The 17500-nt window shown below is 40.7% G+C and overlaps 1 protein-coding gene across 1 annotated transcript in view; it reads right to left on the bottom strand.

Moving 5' to 3' along the window:
* LOC148080515 (cadherin-18-like) overlaps window positions 1-17500 on the bottom strand; it is a 125184-nt gene that overhangs the window by 25362 nt on the left and 82322 nt on the right. Inside the window, exons 5-7 of the mRNA XM_087788417.1 lie at window positions 16620-16787; window positions 16315-16502; window positions 15268-15521 (exon numbers count right to left, since the gene is read on the bottom strand). Of these exons, the coding sequence (XP_087644543.1) occupies window positions 15268-15521; window positions 16315-16502; window positions 16620-16787 (610 nt within the window). The remainder of the gene's footprint in view (window positions 1-15267; window positions 15522-16314; window positions 16503-16619; window positions 16788-17500) is intronic.

Below are 17500 nucleotides of genomic sequence, written 5' to 3'. Positions count from 1 at the left end.
GACGTAAATGTGCTGCTGAAGTGTGACGTAAATGTGCTGCTGAAGTGTGACGTAAATGTGCTGCTAAAGTGTGACGCAAATGTGCCGCTGAAGTGTGACGTAAATGTGCCGCTGAAGTGTGACGTAAATGTGCTGCTGAAGTGTGATGTAAATGTGCAGCTGAAGTGTGACGTAAATGTGCTGCTGAAGTGTGACGTAAATGTGCTGCTGAAGTGTGACGTAAATGTGCTGCTGAAGTGTGACGTAAATGTGCTGCTGAAGTGTGACGTAAATGTGCTGCTGAAGTGTGACGTAAATGTGCTGCTGAAGTGTGACGTAAATCTGCTGCTGAAGTGTGACGTAAATGTGCTGCTGAAGTGTGACGTAAATGTGCTGCTGAAGTGTGACGTAAATGTGCAGCTGAAGTGTGACGTAAATGTGCTGCTGAAGTGTGAAGTAAATGTGCTGCTGAAGTGTGACGTAAATGTGCTGCTAAAGTGTGACGTAAATGTGCCGCTGAAGTGTGACGTAAATGTGCCGCTGAAGTGTGACGTAAATGTGCCGCTGAAGTGTGATGTAAATGTGCTGCTGAAGTGTGACGTAAATGTGCAGCTGAAGTGTGACGTAAATGTGCTGCTGAAGTGTGACGTAAATGTGCTGCTGAAGTGTGACGTAAATGTGCTGCTGAAGTGTGACGTAAATGTGCTGCTGAAGTGTGACGTAAATGTGCTGCTGAAGTGTGAAGTAAATGTGCTGCTGAAGTGTGACGTAAATGTGCTGCTGAAGTGTGAAGTAAATGTGCTGCTGAAGTGTGACGTAAATGTGCTGCTGAAGTGTGACGTAAATGTGCTGCTGAAGTGTGACGTAAATGCTGAAGTGTGACGTAAATGTGCTGCTGAAGTGTGACGTAAATGTGCTGCTGAAGTGTGACGTAAATGCTGGAGTGTGACGTAAATGTGCCGCTGAATTGGACGTAAATTTGCTGCTGAAGTGTGACGTAAATGTGCTGCTGAAGTGTGACGTAAATGTGCCGCTGAAGTGTGACGTAAATGTGCAGCTGAAGTGTGACGTAAATGTGCTGCTGAACTGGACGTAAATGTGCCGCTGAAGTGTGACGTAAATGTGCTGCTGAAGTGTGACGTAAATGTGCTGCTGAAGTGTGACGTAAATGTGCTGCTGAAGTGTGACGTAAATGTGCTGCTGAAGTGTGACGTAAATGTGCTGCTCAAGTGTGACGTAAATGTGCTGCTGAAGTGTGACGTAAATGTGCTGCTGAAGTGTGACGTAAATGTGCTGCTGAAGTGTGACGTAAATGTGCTGCTGAAGTGTGACGTAAATGTGCTGCTGAAGTGTGACGTAAATGTGCAGCTGAAGTGTGACGTAAATGTGCCGCTGAAGTGTGACGTAAATGTGCAGCTGAAGTGTGACGTAAATGTGCTGCTGAACTGGACGTAAATCTGCTGCTGAAGTGTGACGTAAATGTGCCGCTGAAGTGTGACGTAAATGTGCTGCTGAAGTGTGACGTAAATGTGCTGCTGAAGTGTGACGTAAATGTGCTGCTGAAGTGTGAAGTAAATGTGCTGCTGAAGTGTGACGTAAATGTGCTGCTGAAGTGTGAAGTAAATGTGCTGCTGAAGTGTGACGTAAATGTGCTGCTGAAGTGTGACGTAAATGTGCTGCTGAAGTGTGACGTAAATGCTGAAGTGTGACGTAAATGTGCTGCTGAAGTGTGACGTAAATGTGCTGCTGAAGTGTGACGTAAATGCTGGAGTGTGACGTAAATGTGCCGCTGAATTGGACGTAAATTTGCGCTGAAGTGTGACGTAAATGTGCTGCTGAAGTGTGACGTAAATGTGCTGCTGAAGTGTGACGTACATGTGCTGCTGAAGTGTGACGTAAATGTGCCGCTGAAGTGTGACGTAAATGTGCTGCTGAAGTGTGACGTAAATGTGCTGCTGAAGTGTGACGTAAATGTGCCGCTGAAGTGTGACGTAAATGTGCAGCTGAAGTGTGACGTAAATGTGCTGCTGAACTGGACGTAAATGTGCCGCTGAAGTGTGACGTAAATGTGCTGCTGAAGTGTGACGTAAATGTGCTGCTGAAGTGTGACGTAAATGTGCTGCTGAAGTGTGACGTAAATGTGCTGCTCAAGTGTGACGTAAATGTGCTGCTGAAGTGTGACGTAAATGTGCTGCTGAAGTGTGACGTAAATGTGCTGCTGAAGTGTGACGTAAATGTGCTGCTGAAGTGTGACGTAAATGTGCTGCTGAAGTGTGACGTAAATGTGCTGCTGAAGTGTGACGTAAATGTGCCGCTGAAGTGTGACGTAAATGTGCAGCTGAAGTGTGACGTAAATGTGCTGCCGAACTGGACGTAAATCTGCTGCTAAAGTGTGACGTAAATGTGCTGCTGAAGTGTGACGTAAATGTGCTGCTGAAGTGTGACGTAAATGTGCTGCTGAAGTGTGACGTAAATGTGCTGCTGAAGTGTGACGTAAATGTGCTGCTGAAGTGTGACGTAAATGTGCTGCTGAAGTGTGACGTAAATGTGCAGCTGAAGTGTGACGTAAATGTGCTGCTGAAGTGTGACGTAAATGTGCTGCTGAAGTGTGACGTAAATGTGCTGCTGAAGTGTGACATAAATGTGCTGCTGAAGTGTGACGTAAATGTGCTGCTGAACTGGACGTAAATGTGCTGCTGAAGTGTGACGTAAATGTGCAGCTGAAGTGTGACATAAATGTGCTGCTGAAGTGTGACGTAAATGTGCAGCTGAAGTGTGACGTAAATGTGCTGCTGAAGTGTGACATAAATGTGCTGCTGAAGTGTGACGTAAATGTGCTGCTGAAGTGTGACGTAAATGTGCTGCTGAACTGGACGTAAATGTGCTGCTGATGATTAAACTCCGAGAGAGTAAATCACGGGAAACAAGTCAGGAAATGTTTTTCTCTGCATAGAGACCTTTAGGAGACTTTTGTAGTTCGTATCACTGTCATGGTGTCTCGTTTACATCCACGCCTCAGGGACGTCTTATGACACAAACCTGAGCCTCATGTACAAACCTGAGACACATTTACAAACCTGAGACTCATGTACAAACCTGAGACACATTTACAAACCTGAGACTCATGTACAAACCTGAGACACATTTACAAACCTGAGACTCATGTACAAACCTGAGACTCATGTACAAACCTGAGACACATTTACAAACCTGAGACTCATGTACAAACCTGAGACACATTTACAAACCTGAGACTCATGTACAAACCTGAGACACATTTACAAACCTGAGACTCATGTACAAACCTGAGACACATTTACAAACCTGAGACTCATGTACAAACCTGAGACTCATGTACAAACCTGAGACACATTTACAAACCTGAGACTCATGTACAAACCTGAGACTCATGTACAAACCTGAGACACATGTACAAACCTGAGACACATGTACAAACCTGAGACTCATGTACAAACCTGAGACTCATGTACAAACCTGAGACACATGTACAAACCTGAGACTCATGTACAAACCTGAGACACATTTACAAACCTGAGACTCATGTACAAACCTGAGACTCATGTAAAAACCTGAGACACATGTACAAACCTGAGACACATGTACAAACCTGAGACTCATGTACAAACCTGAGACTCATGTACAAACCTGAGACTCATGTACAAACCTGAGACTCATGTAAAAACCTGAGACACATTTACAAACCTGAGACACATGTACAAACCTGAGACTCATGTACAAACCTGAGACACATGTACAAACCTGAGACACATGTACAAACCTGAGACTCATGTACAAACCTGAGACTCATGTACAAACCTGAGACTCATGTAAAAACCTGAGACACATGTACAAACCTGAGACTCATGTAAAAACCTGAGACACATGTACAAACCTGAGACATATGTACAAACCTGAGACTCATGTACAAACCTGAGACACATTTACAAACCTGAGACACATTTACAAACCTGAGACTCATGTACAAACCTGAGACACATGTACAAACCTGAGACACATTTACAAACCTGAGACTCATGTACAAACCTGAGACTCATGTACAAACCTGAGACTCATGTACAAACCTGAGACTCATGTAAAAACCTGAGACACATTTACAAACCTGAGACTCATGTACAAACCTGAGACTCATGTACAAACCTGAGACTCATGTAAAAACCTGAGACACATGTACAAACCTGAGACTCATGTAAAAACCTGAGACACATTTACAAACCTGAGACACATTTACAAACCTGAGACTCATGTACAAACCTGAGACACATGTACAAACCTGAGACACATTTACAAACCTGAGACTCATGTACAAACCTGAGACTCATGTACAAACCTGAGACTCATGTACAAACCTGAGACTCATGTAAAAACCTGAGACACATTTACAAACCTGAGACTCATGTACAAACCTGAGACACATTTACAAACCTGAGACTCATGTACAAACCTGAGACTCATGTACAAACCTGAGACTCATGTACAAACCTGAGACTCATGTACAAACCTGAGACTCATGTACAAACCTGAGACTCATGTACAAACCTGAGACACATGTACAAACCTGAGACACATTTACAAACCTGAGACTCATGTACAAACCTGAGACACATTTACAAACCTGAGACTCATGTACAAACCTGAGACTCATGTAAAAACCTGAGACACATTTACAAACCTGAGACTCATGTACAAACCTGAGACACATTTACAAACCTGCACATTTGCACATTTGGTGGTTCACTTTCCTGATCTCTGTCCATCAACATGACCTCCCTGGTCCTCCTGCTATTCTTCACTGTCCTCACTCTGTCCAACCTCTCCACTAGTTCACTCGTTTATCATCCTTTCTTTCTACTCGCGACCAAGAAGACATCAGTATCTTCTCGTTCACTGTCCTCTGAGTCCTTGAAACCATTGACTTGATCTACAGTAAAACATCTTCAAGTTACTGTCGTCACTTTAAGAGAAGACGTGAGAAGAATGTAACCCTGGTGTCGTCTCAGGGTCAACAGAGACAACTTTGAGTTGACGAGTGAAGCTCTTCCTAACGAGCTCAAACTAGAGTCAAGTCTTCAACGAAAGAAACATGAAGTATCTAGTTTGAACTTCTGTTAGAGTACCTGTGTGTATCTGTGTGTGTCTGTGTGTATCTGTGAGTATCTGTGTGTGTCTGTGTGTATCTGTGTGTATCTGTGTGTACCTGTGTGTATCTGTGTGTATCTGTGTGTATCTGTGTGTACCTGTGTGTATCTGTGTGTATCTGTGTGTGTCTGTGTGTATCTGTGTGTATCTGTGTGTACCTGTGTGTATCTGTGTGTATCTGTGTGTGTCTGTGTGTATCTGTGTGTATCTGTGTGTGTCTGTGTGTATCTGTGTGTATCTGTGTGTATCTGTTAGTATCTGTTAGTACCTGTGTGTATCTGTGTGTGTCTGTGTGTATCTGTGTGTATCTGTGTGTATCTGTGAGTATCTGTGAGTACCTGTGTGTATCTGTGTGTGTCTGTGTGTATCTGTGTGTATCTGTGAGTACCTGTGTGTATCTGTGTGTATCTGTGAGTATCTGTGAGTACCTGTGTGTATCTGTGAGTATCTGTGAGTACCTGTGTGTATCTGTGAGTATCTGTGAGTACCTGTGTGTATCTGTGTGTATCTGTGAGTACCTGTGTGTATCTGTGTGTGTCTGTGAGTACCTGTGTGTATCTGTGAGTATCTGTGAGTACCTGTGTGTATCTGTGTGTATCTGTGAGTACCTGTGTGTATCTGTGTGTGTATGTGAGTACCTGTGTGTATCTGTGTGTATCTGTGAGTATCTGTGTGTATCTGTGTGTATCTGTGAGTATCTGTGAGTACCTGTGTGTATCTGTGAGTATCTGTGAGTACCTGTGTGTATCTGTGTGTATCTGTGAGTATCTGTGTGTATCTGTGTGTATCTGTGAGTATCTGTGAGTACCTGTGTGTATCTGTGTGTGTCTGTGAGTACCTGTGTGTATCTGTGTGTATCTGTGAGTATCTGTCAGTACCTGTGTGTATCTGTGTGTATCTGTGTGTATCTGTTAGTATCTGTTAGTACCTGTGTGTATCTGTGTGTGTCTGTGTGTATCTGTGTGTATCTGTGTGTATCTGTGAGTATCTGTGAGTACCTGTGTGTATCTGTGTGTGTCTGTGTGTATCTGTGTGTATCTGTGAGTACCTGTGTGTATCTGTGTGTATCTGTGAGTATCTGTGAGTACCTGTGTGTATCTGTGAGTATCTGTGAGTACCTATGTGTATCTGTGAGTATCTGTGAGTACCTGTGTGTATCTGTGTGTATCTGTGAGTACCTGTGTGTATCTGTGTGTGTCTGTGAGTACCTGTGTGTATCTGTGAGTATCTGTGAGTACCTGTGTGTATCTGTGTGTATCTGTGAGTACCTGTGTGTATCTGTGTGTGTATGTGAGTACCTGTGTGTATCTGTGTGTATCTGTGAGTATCTGTGTGTATCTGTGTGTATCTGTGAGTATCTGTGAGTACCTGTGTGTATCTGTGAGTATCTGTGAGTACCTGTGTGTATCTGTGTGTATCTGTGAGTATCTGTGTGTATCTGTGTGTATCTGTGAGTATCTGTGAGTACCTGTGTGTATCTGTGTGTGTCTGTGAGTACCTGTGTGTATCTGTGTGTATCTGTGAGTATCTGTGAGTACCTGTGTGTATCTGTGTGTGTCTGTGTGTATCTGTGTGTATCTGTGAGTACCTGTGTGTATCTGTGTGTGTCTGTGTGTATCTGTGTGTATCTGTGTGTATCTGTGTGTGTCGGTGTGTATCTGTGAGTATCTGTGTGTATCTGTGAGTATCTGTGAGTACCTGTGTGTATCTGTGTGTATCTGTGTGTATCTGTGAGTATCTGTGAGTATCTGTGAGTATCTGTGAGTACCTGTGTGTATCTGTGTGTGTCTGTGTGTATCTGTGTGTATCTGTGTGTATCTGTGAGTATCTGTGAGTACCTGTGTGTATCTGTGTGTGTCTGTGTGTATCTGTGTGTATCTGTGTGTGTCTGTGTGTATCTGTGTGTATCTGTGAGTATCTGTGAGTACCTGTGTGTATCTGTGTGTATTTGTGAGTACCTGTGTGTATCTGTGTGTGTCTGTGTGTATCTGTGTGTATCCGTGTGTATCTGTGAGTATCTGTGTGTGTCTGTGTGTATCTGTGTGTATCTGTGTGTGTCCGTGTGTATCTGTGTGTATCTGTGAGTACCTGTGTGTATCTGTGAGTATCTGTGAGTATCTGTGTGTGTCTGTGTGTGTCTGTGTGTATCTGTGTGTATCTGTGTGTATCTGTGAGTACCTGTGTGTATCTGTGAGTATCTGTGAGTGTCTGTGTGTGTCTGTGTGTATATGTGTGTATCTGTGTGTATCTGTGTGTACCTGTGTGTATCTGTGTGTATCTGTGTGTGTCTGTGTGTATCTGTGTGTATCTGTGTGTGTCTGTGTGTATCTGTGTGTATCTGTTAGTATCTGTTAGTACCTGTGTGTATCTGTGTGTGTCTGTGTGTATCTGTGTGTATCTGTGTGTATCTGTGAGTATCTGTGAGTACCTGTGTGTATCTGTGTGTGTCTGTGTGTATCTGTGTGTATCTGTGTGTGTCTGTGTGTATCTGTGTGTATCTGTGAGTATCTGTGAGTACCTGTGTGTATCTGTGTGTGTCTGTGTGTATCTGTGTGTATCTGTGAGTATCTGTGAGTACCTGTGTGTATCTGTGTGTGTCTGTGTGTATCTGTGTGTATCTGTGAGTACCTGTGTGTATCTGTGTGTGTCTGTGTGTATCTGTGTGTATCTGTGAGTATCTGTGTGTGTCTGTGTGTATCTGTGTGTATCTGTGTGTGTCTGTGTGTATCTGTGTGTATCTGTGAGTACCTGTGTGTATCTGTGAGTATCTGTGAGTATCTGTGTGTGTCTGTGTGTGTCTGTGTGTATCTGTGTGTATCTGTGTGTATCTGTGAGTACCTGTGTGTATCTGTGAGTATCTGTGAGTGTCTGTGTGTGTCTGTGTGTATATGTGTGTATCTGTGTGTATCTGTGTGTACCTGTGTGTATCTGTGTGTATCTGTGTGTGTCTGTGTGTATCTGTGTGTATCTGTGTGTGTCTGTGTGTGTCTGTGTGTATCTGTGTGTGTCTGTGTGTATCTGTGTGTGTCTGTGTGTGTCTGTGTGTATATGTGAGTATCTGTGAGTACCTGTGTGTATCTGTGTGTGTCTGTGTGTATCTGTGTGTATCTGTGAGTACCTGTGTGTATCTGTGAGTATCTGTGTGTATCTGTGTGTATCTGTGTGTGTCTGTGTGTATCTGTGTGTGTCTGTGTGTATATGTGAGTATCTGTGAGTACCTGTGTGTATCTGTGTGTGTCTGTGTGTATCTGTGTGTATCTGTGTGTATCTGTGAGTATCTGTGAGTATCTGTGAGTACCTTTGTGTATCTGTGTGTATCTGTGTGTGTCTGTGTGTATCTGTGTGTATCTGTGTGTGTCTGTGTGTATCTGTGTGTATCTGTGTGTGTCTGTGTGTATCTCTGTGTGTCTGTGTTTATCTGTGTGTATCTGTGTGTGTCTGTGTGTATCTGTGTGTGTCTGTGTGTATCTGTGTGTGTCTGTGTTTATCTGTGTGTATCTGTGTGTGTCTGTGTGTATCTTTGTGTATCTGTGTGTGTCTGTGTGTATCTGAGTGTATCTGTGTGTATCTGTGTGTACCTGTGTGTATCTGTGTGTATCTGTGTGTACCTGTGTGTGTCTGTGTGTATCTGTGTGTATCTGTGTGTAACTGTGTGTACCTGTGTGTATCTGTGTGTATATGTGTGTATCTGTGTGTGTCTGTGTGTGTCTGTGTGTATCTGTGTGTATCTGTGTGTGTCTGTGTGTATCTGAGTGTATCTGTGTGTATCTGTGTGTTTCAGTGAGTATTTGTGTGTACCTGTGTGTACCTTCACAGCACAGGTCTTAGTAATTTGATGCAGATATAGTATATTGACGTCTCAGTACTTCAGTCCAGCCAAGTTCACAAGACGAGTGTTTTAGGTTAACTCTCTCCACAACACTCTATAGTTCGATCATCTCACATGTCTTCAGAGCTGATGGACAGTTGGATCTTCTCACATGTCTTCAGAGCTGATGGACAGTTGGATCTTCTCACATGTCTTCAGAGCTGATGGACAGTTGGATCTTCTCACATGTCTTCAGAGCTGATGGACAGTTGGATCATCTCACATGTCTTCAGAGCTGATGGACAGTTGGATCTTCTCACATGTCTTCAGAGCTGATGGACAGTTGGATCTTCTCACATGTCTTCAGAGCTGATGGACAATTGGATCTTCTCACATGTCTTCAGAGCTGATGGACAGTTGGATCTTCTCACATGTCTTCAGAGCTGATGGACAATTGGATCTTCTCACATGTCTTCAGAGCTGATGGACAGTTGGATCTTCTCACATGTCTTCAGAGCTGATGGACAGTTGGATCATCTCACATGTCTTCAGAGCTGATGGACAGTTGGATCTTCTCACATGTCTTCAGAGCTGATGGACAGTTGGATCTTCTCACATGTCTTCAGAGCTGATGGACAGTTGGATCATCTCACATGTCTTCAGAGCTGATGGACAGTTGGATCTTCTCACATGTCTTCAGAGCTGATGGACAGTTGGATCATCTCACATGTCTTCAGAGCTGATGGACAGTTGGATCTTCTCACATGTCTTCAGAGCTGATGGACAATTGGATCTTCTCACATGTCTTCAGAGCTGATGGACAGTTGGATCTTCTCACATGTCTTCAGAGCTGATGGACAGTTGGATCTTCTCACATGTCTTCAGAGCTGATGGACAGTTGGATCATCTCACATGTCTTCAGAGCTGATGGACAGTTGGATCTTCTCACATGTCTTCAGAGCTGATGGACAGTTGGATCTTCTCACATGTCTTCAGAGCTGATGGACAGTTGGATCTTCTCTCCAGAGCTGATGGACAGTTGGATCATCGCACATGTCTTCAGAGCTGATGGACAGTTGGATTATCTCACATGTCTTCAGAGCTGATGGACAGTTGGATCTTCTCACATGTCTTCAGAGCTGATGGACAATTGGATCTTCTCACATGTCTTCAGAGCTGATGGACAATTGGATCATCTCACATGTCTTCAGAGCTGATGGACAGTTGGATCTTCTCACATGTCTTCAGAGCTGATGGACAATTGGATCTTCTCACATGTCTTCAGAGCTGATGGACAGTTGGATCTTCTCACATGTCTTCAGAGCTGATGGACAGTTGGATCTTCTCACATGTCTTCAGAGCTGATGGACAATTGGATCTTCTCACATGTCTTCAGAGCTGATGGACAGTTGGATCTTCTCACACGTCCACACCTGAGCTGTGACTATTCATGGAGCTTCAGGTAAACAAGACTGTTTACACGTTTGAAGCGAGAACCATGTGATCAATAATTAATTCTTCTCGTGAAGATGGATGTGTTTGTACTCGAGTCAGAAGCTCAACATTTACGTCTTTTATCGCCTCAAACCATCCAACTCTACGTCAAACACACAAACTCTACATCAGACACACAAACTCTACATCAAACACACAAACTCTACATCAAACACACAAACTCTACATCAGACACACAAACTCTACATCAAACACACAAACTCTACGTCAAACACACAAACTCTACGTCAAACACACAAACTCTACATCAGACACACAAACTCTACATCAAACACACAAACTCTACGTCAAACACACAAACTCTACATCAAACACACAAACTCTACGTCAAACACACAAACTCTACATCAGACACACAAACTCTACATCAAACACACAAACTCTACATCAAACACACAAACTCTACATCAGACACACAAACTCTACATCAAACACACAAACTCTACGTCAAACACACAAACTCTACATCAAACACACAAACTCTACATCAAACACACAAACTCTACATCAGACACACAAACTCTACATCAAACACACAAACTCTACGTCAAACACACAAACTCTACGTCAAACACACAAACTCTACATCAGACATACAAACTCTACATCAAACACACAAACTCTACATCAAACACACAAACTCTACGTCAAACACACAAACTCTACGTCAAACACACAAACTCTACATCAAACACACAAACTCTACATCAAACACACAAACTCTACATCAAACACACAAACTCTACGTCAAACACACAAACTCTACATCAAACACACAAACTCTTCGTCAAACACACAAACTCTACATCAAACACACAAACTCTTCGTCAAACACACAAACTCTACGTCAAACACACAAACTCTACATCAAACACACAAACTACATCAAACACACAAACTCTACGTCAAACACACAAACTCTACGTCAAACACACAAACTCTACATCAAACACACGAACTCTACGTCAAACACACAAACTCTACGTCAAACACACAAACTCTACGTCAAACACACAAACTCTACGTCAAACACACAAACTCTACATCAAACACACAAACTCTACGTCAAACACACAAACTCTAGATCAAACACACAAACTCTACGTCAAACACACAAACTCTACATCAAACACACAAACTCTACATCAAACACACAAACTCTACGTCAAACACACAAACTCTACATCAAACACACAAACTCTACATCAAACACACAAACTCTACATCAGACACACAAACTCTACATCAAACACACAAACTCTACGTCAAACACACAAACTCTACGTCAAACACACAAACTCTACATCAGACACACAAACTCTACGTCAAACACACAAATTCTACATCAAACACACAAACTCTACGTCAAACACACAAACTCTACGTCAAACACACAAACTCTACATCAAACACACAAACTCTACATCAAACACACAAACTCTACGTCAAACACACAAACTCTACGTCAAACACACAAACTCTACATCAAACACACAAACTCTACATCAAACACACAAACTCTACGTCAAACACACAAACTCTACGTCAAACACACAAACTCTACATCAAACACACGAACTCTACGTCAAACACACAAACTCTACGTCAAACACACAAACTCTACGTCAAACACACAAACTCTACGTCAAACACACAAACTCTACATCAAACACACAAACTCTACGTCAAACACACAAACTCTAGATCAAACACACAAACTCTACGTCAAACACACAAACTCTACATCAAACACACAAACTCTACATCAAACACACAAACTCTTCGTCAAACACACAAAATCTACATCAAACACACAAACTCTACATCAAACACACAAACTCTACGTCAAACACACAAACTCTTCGTCAAACACACAAACTCTACGTCAAACACACAAACTCTACGTCAAACACACAAACTCTACGTCAAACACACAAACTCTACATCAAACACACAAACTCTACATCAAACACACAAACTCTACGTCAAATACACAAACTCTACGTCAAACACACAAACTCTACATCAAACACACAAACTCTACATCAAACACACAAACTCTACGTCAAACACACAAACTCTACATCAAACACACAAACTCTTCGTCAAACACACAAACTCTACGTCAAACACACAAACTCTACATCAAACACACAAACTCTACGTCAAACACACAAACTCTACGTCAAACACACAAACTCTACGTCAAACACACAAACTCTACGTCAAACACACAAACTCTACATCAAACACACAAACTCTACGTCAAACACACACACTCTACATCAAACACACAAACTCTACGTCAAACACAAAAACTCGACATCAAACACACAAACTCTACATCAAACACACAAACTCTTCGTCAAACACACAAACTCTACATTAAACACACAAACTCTACATCAAACACACAAACTCTACGTCAAACACACAAACTCTTCGTCAAACACACAAACTCTACGTCAAACACACAAACTCTTCGTCAAACACACAAACTCTACATCAAACAGACAAACTCTACGTCAAACACACAAACTCTACATCAAACACACAAACTCTTCGTCAAACACAAAAACTACATCAAACACACAAACTCTACGTCAAACACACAAACTCTACGTCAAACACACAAACTCTACATCAAACACACAAACTCTACGTCAAACACACAAACTCTACGTCAAACACACAAACTCTACATCAAACACACAAACTCTACATCAAACACACAAACTCTACGTCAAACACACAAACTCTACATCAAACACACAAACTCTACGTCAAACACACAAACTCTACATCAAACACACAAACTCTACATCAAACACACAAACTCTACATCAAACACACAAACTCTACGTCAAACACACAAACTCTACATCAAACACACAAACTCTACGTCAAACACACTAGCTCTACATCAAACACACAAACTCTACATCAAACACACAAACTCTACATCAAATACACAAACTCTTCGTCAAACACACAAACTCTACATCAAACACACAACCTGTTCTGTGTGGAAACATGAAAGATAACAAGTATCTGCTTCATAATGTATTATCATTATAACTGTATATAACTGTATATAACTGTATATAACTGTATATAACTGAATATAACTGTATATAACTGTATATAACTGTATATAACTGAATATAACTGTATATAACTGTATATAACTGAATATAACTGTATATAACTGTATATAACTGTTTATAACTGTATATAACTGTATATAACTGAATATAACTGTATATAACTGTTTATAACTGTATATAACTGTATATAACTGAATATAACTGTATATAACTGTATATAACTGTATATAACTGAATATAACTGTATATAACTGTATATAACTGAATATAACTGTATATAACTGTATATAACTGTATATAACTGAATATAACTGTATATAACTGTATATAACTGTTTATAACTGTATATATCTGATTATAACTGTATATAACTGTATATAACTGTATATAACTGAATATAACTGTATATAACTGTATATAACTGTATATAAATGTATAAAACTGAATATAACTGTATATAACTGTATATAACAGTATATAACTGTATATAACTGTTTATAACTGTATATAACTGTATATAACTGAATATAACTGTATATAACTGTATATAACTGTTCATAACTGTATATAACTGTTTATAACTGTATATAACTGTATATAACTGAATATAACTGTATATAACTGTATATAACTGAATATAACTGTATATAACTGTATATAACTGTATATAACTGAATATAACTGTATATAACTGTATATAACTGTTTATAACTGTATATAACTGTATATAACTGTATATAACTGTATATAACTGAATATAACTGTATATAACTGTATATAACTGTATATAACTGAATATAACTGTATATAACTGAATATAACTGTATATAACTGTTTATAACTGTATATAACTGTATATAACTGTATATAACTGAATATAACTGTATATAACTGTATATAACTGAATATAACTGCATATAACTGTATATAACTGTTTATAACTGTATATAACTGTATATAACTGAATATAACTGTATATAACTGTATATAACTGTATATAACTGAATATAACTGAATATAACTGTATATAACTGTATATAACTGTATATAACTGAATATAACTGTATATAACTGTTTATAACTGTATATAACTGTATATAACTGTATATAACTGTATATAACTGAATATAACTGTATATAACTGTATATAACTGCATATAACTGTAACTGATATATTTACATTAAGGTCCACGAGATACAGCAGAAGAAAGTAATACATTTTAAATGATGAACGTTTAAAACATTTACAAAATAAACCTTCAGTTAATTAGACGTAAATATAGTATAATAATAAAATAGTCATTAATAAAATATTTTGTCGTCAAACTTTGATTCTAAAGTTGACCTTCAAACAAGGACAGAAATATGAATATAATGTATTTTAAAAAGTGTTTTCAGCCTCTTTGAGTAGTTTTTAAACCTGGTTGTGTTTTCATGGATTCAAGTTGTACTTTTACAACAAATGCTTCTCAAAAAGAGACAAAGAAATATAAAGGATTCTCCACTGAAGTCTGGTTCTGCTGAGGATTCACGAACAAATCCTCCTCAATCTCTCTTCGTAGTGTGATGACATCATCACTTCAGCAGCCAATCAGACGCAGCCGCGTCACAGAACACATCAGTAGCACAACTGATCCATCCCAGCTAGCCGGGGCACAGAGCGTATCTCGAAGATCTTACCTGACCGGGCTGTTGCGCCCGTCGGGGTCCCGCGCCGTCACCGCGCCGACCTCCGACCCCGCCGGGGAGTTCTCGTAGACGTCCAGGATGTAATATTCCAAGGTGAAGACCGGAGCCTCGTCCACGTCGCCCACCGTGATCTTCAGCGACGCCATGTCCTTGAAGGATCCCATGTAGGAGAAGCGAGGATCCACATGCGTGTTGGTGCCTTCGATCTGAAGCGTGTAGATCTTCTTGCGCTCGTAGTTCAGAGGCTGAGGAGCAGATACACTTTAGAAGCAACACTGACCCACACTCTGCTCGTCGCACACTCACGACTCACGAGGAGAGCTTTGTAGTCACGAAACATGGTGACAGGTTTGTGTCGTTACTGAACACAGTGTTCGAGGTTCTATGTCGATCGTAGATAATAAACTCAACACCAGATATTAACCACATATTACCGAATGTTCCGGACGATAAGTGTCAGTTTTCTTCATAGTTTGTCCGCGACTTATACTCTGGAGCGACTTATGTGTGAAGTTATTACCACATTATTATATCATTTCACATGTTATTCTCACACTAAACCACCAGAGGGCGCTCTAGGCCTGTGTTGATCATTTCCACGTAGAAGAGGAAGCATCTTCTACCTCCGGAGTTAGTTAGTTGTTTAAAAGTGACACGAGGATGAAGAGTTATTTGGAGTTACACGGATGGTTTGGTAAACTAGTTAGTTATTGATGCTATAGTTCTCTGAATAACTCTTCATATGTTATGTTAACATACCAGGTTCTCACTTCATGTAACGGAACATTATTCTGTTGTTGCCTCTAGTTTTATTTTAACTTGTCTTTCAAGATCACATGTCTGTTCTTGGATTTTATCAAATCAATTTCCCCCAAAAACACGACTTATACTCCAGTGCGACTTATATATGTTTGTACTTCTTTATTGTGTATTTTATGTCTGGAGCGACTCGTGCTCCGGAGACACTTATAGTCCAGAACATACTGTAAACCTTTATTAACTCTTTGTCTTACATTCTGAAGAAGATTCTTGTCGTACCTTCTTGAGGCTGATGACTCCTTCTCTGGTGTCGCGGTCGCTGGAGATGGCGAACATGTTGGCGCCCTCCGAGTTCATGATGCTGTACTTCACGTCGGCGTTGACGCCTAAATCTTTGTCGTTGGCCTTGATCTTCCCGACGGGTTTTCCCACTTTGGCCGACTCGGGAACGTACAGCTGGTAGTTTCCTGTCGAAGGTTGGATCAGAAGGTCTTTCAACGAACGCCGACGTTTTAACACAACGACGGTCAAATCTACAAGCTAATGCTAGCATGCTAGCATGAGTCTTGTTCTGGAGCTCTTACTCTGGGGGAACTCTGGGGGGTTGTCGTTGACGTCGGTGAGCGTGATGTTGATGGTGGTGGACCCCGACAGACCGCCCACCTGACCCGCCATGTCCTTGGCCTGGATGACCACGGTGTAGTGTTCTCGCGCCTCGCGGTCCATGTCGTTCAAGGCCGTCCTGATGATGCCTGGAGGAGGACAGATGAGGTCGAGAAGGTCAAGATTCAAGGTCAGTGTGTAGACGAACCAGTTGTGTAAGGATGTGTGTGTTCAGGGGGAGTCATGTCAATCATCACGAACTGTTGCTACATTGAAGCGCCTGTTGCTGTATCTCTCAACATAATGACGTTTATTTTCTCTGATGTTTTTATCAAAGTGGTTTAGTTTTGATCACAAATACAAGTGAAGAAGTTTGAGGCACAAACTAATGAGCCTCAAACTTCTTCACATCATTGAGAAACTTTTAAAACTAAAGGAAATAATGTTTGACATCAAAGGGATTTTTTCTATATTTGATATTATTTGTTTTCTCACGTTTATGTTGATCTTTAATATCAATATTGATCTTTTCATGATAATAAACTTTTAGGTCAATCCAGCCAATCACAGAAGGCCTGACGCAATATGAACCAATGAGCAGCAACTTAAGGTTGTCATGGTAACAAAAACACTGACATCTTGATCAAACTAACTGTCACTCAGGATTCTTCACTCACTTCACCATAACTTCCTGTCAGGAGGAGGAAATACACTTTCAAAGTAAGAGCATCAGCAGCGTCTTCCTTGTGATCCTTTAATATCACGTTTGTTTCTGTTGAAAAGTTTAATTATTGATCAGTTCGTTCATCTTTATATCTATTGATTGAAACTAATTGAAGATCATTAATGGCAGGTTCAAGAT

Source organism: Callionymus lyra, chromosome 4, assembly GCF_982586985.1.
Source record: "Callionymus lyra chromosome 4, fCalLyr1.hap1.1, whole genome shotgun sequence".
NCBI classification, from domain to species: domain Eukaryota; kingdom Metazoa; phylum Chordata; class Actinopteri; order Syngnathiformes; family Callionymidae; genus Callionymus; species Callionymus lyra.
This window is presented reverse-complemented; position numbering and strand designations above follow the sequence as displayed.